We start from the raw sequence: 3,294 nt of genomic DNA, 5'->3' as shown, positions 1-3,294 counted from the left end.
TACTCATCTGTAGTGAGGTACTTGGGTTATATCAAGATACTGGCTACTGAAAATACTTGTGCAATGAACATATGTGTGTATATGTTCTATTTGATAAACATTTTTTTGTGTTCTTGAGGTAAATGCCTCCAGGAGTAGAATTATATGATCAAATAGGACCTTATTAATTATTTATATGTCTCTAAACCATTTTCCAAAGAAGCTAAACCAAGAAACACTTTAGATTTTCAATTTTTTCTTCCATTGACATTAAAATGTAGTGTAGCTTTTCTTTTTTTTAAAAAAAATAATTCTAGGATTATTTCTCAAATTTTTAAAAACGAGCACATCTTTCATATTCCATGGTTCAGAGAAGAGGCATTAATATTCATGCCATAAGTTTATTTACAAATATAACTAGCATTCCGCGCTCAGTTTTCTTGGGGGCAAGATTGCACTTCTTAGAATGTTCCACTTCATTATCTGTTCCACAGACGAATCACCCTTGCTTATTTCTTAAGCAGCTGGTGTCTTACTATGAAGAAGGGCGCTGCAAATCCGGACTCGAAGTACATAGTCATTATGGCAAGCAACCGCCACTTGTTTTGCACTGAAAAAGGCAAATTCTTCCCCGGGCCCTCCTCATACTGGCTCCCGCGGACCACCGAGGTGGTGAACCTGCAGACGCTCTGGGCCCACATGGCGCGATCGGAAGCGCGGCGAACCACGGACAAATGGGGGGGCACACAGACGCCTCCCGCTCCCACGACCTTGTTCCTCCAGCGCAGGCCGCGAAAGGGCTAGTGTAGCTTTTCTTAGGTGGCCATTAGTTTTATTTTCCTTTAGAAGAGCAATTATTTTTTTCCTTCCTTTCAACTTTGTGAAAACTCTTACTAGTTTCTGTCAACTTTCATTCCCTGCATTATATTATGTTCTCATTTATTTTAGATTTTTATTGGTGATATTTATCAGATTGCTAACCTTTTCATGATGAATTTATATGTATTAGAACTGTTGATCTGATGTGATTAAGTTAGCATGGATAATTTTTATGCAAATGACATTGATTGTAATTATTGATATGAGGTTCTAGCCATATTTATATGTGTATAGAAATGTTGAATAACTTTATTAATGATTATAATAACATAAAACAATGAAAAATTGAATATAGGAAGGAAGATTATGGTCAAGAGAATAGATTCAAGAGATATTGGTGAGGGCAGAGAGGTAGTATAATGGGTAAGGCACTTGCCTTGCACCCAATTGACTTGGGTGTGATCACAGATACCACATATGTTCCCCCACACTGTGTCATGAGTGAGTCCTAAGAACAGAGACAGGAGTAAGGCTTTAGCACAACGTGGTGTGGCCCTCAAACAGAAACAAAACACAAGAGAGATATTTGGGGGTTACAATAGTAATAGTAATAGTAATAGTAATGCTTAACAATTAACAGTTCATGATGTTTGTCTTAGAGATTGCTCTACAATAAACAATAGATTCTTTTTTTTTTACAGATATCATTAAAATTTTTTTTTAATTTTATTGAATCACCATGAGATAGTTACAAGCTCTCATGTTTGGGTTACAATGTCACAATGATCAACACCCATACCTCCACCAGTGCACATTCACCACCACCAATATCCCGGGTATACCCCCCCTTTCCCACCCTCCCCCTGCCTCCAATAGATTCAAAGCAATAGATTCTAACTTGCACTATTGAGCTAATAACAGCTCAGGGGTAAGGATAAAGATATAAGGCAGGAAATTAAAAATTCAGGTTTTGACATGTTAAGCTTATCTAGAGATAAGTGCTGGGGCTTATCAACATATAGAAGTAGGGTCACAGTGAGTGGATTTGCTGTATCTAAGTGGGAAGATAATATAAAAACAAAAACAAAAACAAAGCAAAAAGGACCATAGTCAAGGAGATACTTTTACTTCACAGGTAAAAGTAGCTTGAAAATAAGTGTTTATTAACTTTTCTAGAACAATCACAAAGCAAATGGAGGGAGAGATCAAATTTCAGAAAATTTACTTGTGAATGTGCCTTTAAAGATCCATTCAGTAGGATAGTTTGCCAGAACCTATATAAGCTTCTGTCTTGGCTATCCTTTCTAAAATACATTTTTTCTGGATTACTTTCCTTGGATTCATTTTTAATAATACAAACTTCATGATGGTAGGGTAGTGACTTTACAGTAAGATAGGAATGACTTAGCAGCTCATTTACAGAGGGAGAAAAAAAATGACCCAAAGTCCAGGATCTTTGGAAAAACCACAAGTTATTATTGATATTATGCTTTAATCTAGGGTAGTTTTTCTAGTTTTCATATTTCCAGTACCTTACAACCTAATAAAAATTAATGAGAAAAATGATTTTAATTGATTGTAATTTTGCTTCACTTTTTACTTTGCAAAATTACAGAAAAAATTCTCTATCTAGTATATATAGTGTATTTTATTCTTATAGGTAAAATAATTTAATAAATGTGGCAAGTGGAACCTAAATATTTTTGTTGGAGTAGCAATATATGCTTGCTTCTGTGATGGTCTATTTCCAAAGATAACTGCCCAATTTAAGTTCCTTTAAGACAGGGGTTTTGTTTTATTCATAATATTTCACTCTGACTAAAATATTTTAAAGATTGTAGGTGATCAACAACTTTCACTGTATAAATGAAAGACAGTAATTAAAAGATAAGATGAAAAGAAATTGGCAAAGTGAAAACCTAGGTTTATGGAAAACACCATCAATAGAAACAAGAATTCTATCTTCCCCTAACTCTAGCATCAGGTCCTGAATCAAACAAATTGAAATGAAACTTTAAATTTCAAAGTGTAGTTATTGATACATAAATAGCTCCTCTTTTTCTGACACCACGTCAGGTATGCACCTGCATCAGGTCTTGGTCATTTTGATGTGGCCAGAAAGATAGCTTAATTTATGGTATACAATTATTTGGTATTTGCCATGGTCTTTGAAACCTCTTCGTCTGTTGTCACAGTTTGTGCCATCAGTTTAGTGATAATGACTTTGCTTTTGAGTAGGAGACTTGTGAGACCACAAAATTCCAGACTCAATTTTTGTATATCCTGATGGAAATTCTCAAATTTCTCTACTGAACGTAAACATCTGTGTGATGTGTTTAAACTGGAACTAACTGAGTACTGGCAAGGATTTGCTGAATTAAATTGGTTGGTATATTTGTGCTGAGTGAATTGTTTGGAACATGAAAGTCATAAAATAGGTGAAGCTTGGGGTTTGCTAGAATATATACCTTAGATCACACCTCAACCTTCATGGTC

The 3,294-nt window shown here is 35.1% G+C and overlaps 1 protein-coding gene across 1 annotated transcript; it reads right to left on the bottom strand.

The window, feature by feature from the left end:
- Positions 1-330: 330 nt before the first annotated feature.
- On the bottom strand, positions 331-703 carry LOC129404409 (cytochrome c oxidase subunit 7C, mitochondrial-like). Its single transcript, XM_055136850.1, has one exon. The coding sequence runs from the start codon at positions 678-680 to the stop codon at positions 489-491; it is 192 nt and encodes a 63-aa protein (XP_054992825.1). The 5' UTR covers positions 681-703; the 3' UTR covers positions 331-488.
- Positions 704-3,294: the final 2,591 nt, after the last annotated feature.

This window comes from Sorex araneus, chromosome 4 (genome assembly GCF_027595985.1).
Source record: "Sorex araneus isolate mSorAra2 chromosome 4, mSorAra2.pri, whole genome shotgun sequence".
NCBI classification, from domain to species: domain Eukaryota; kingdom Metazoa; phylum Chordata; class Mammalia; order Eulipotyphla; family Soricidae; genus Sorex; species Sorex araneus.
The sequence above is the reverse complement of the archived record's forward strand: the minus strand, read 5'-3'. Positions and strand labels throughout refer to the sequence as shown.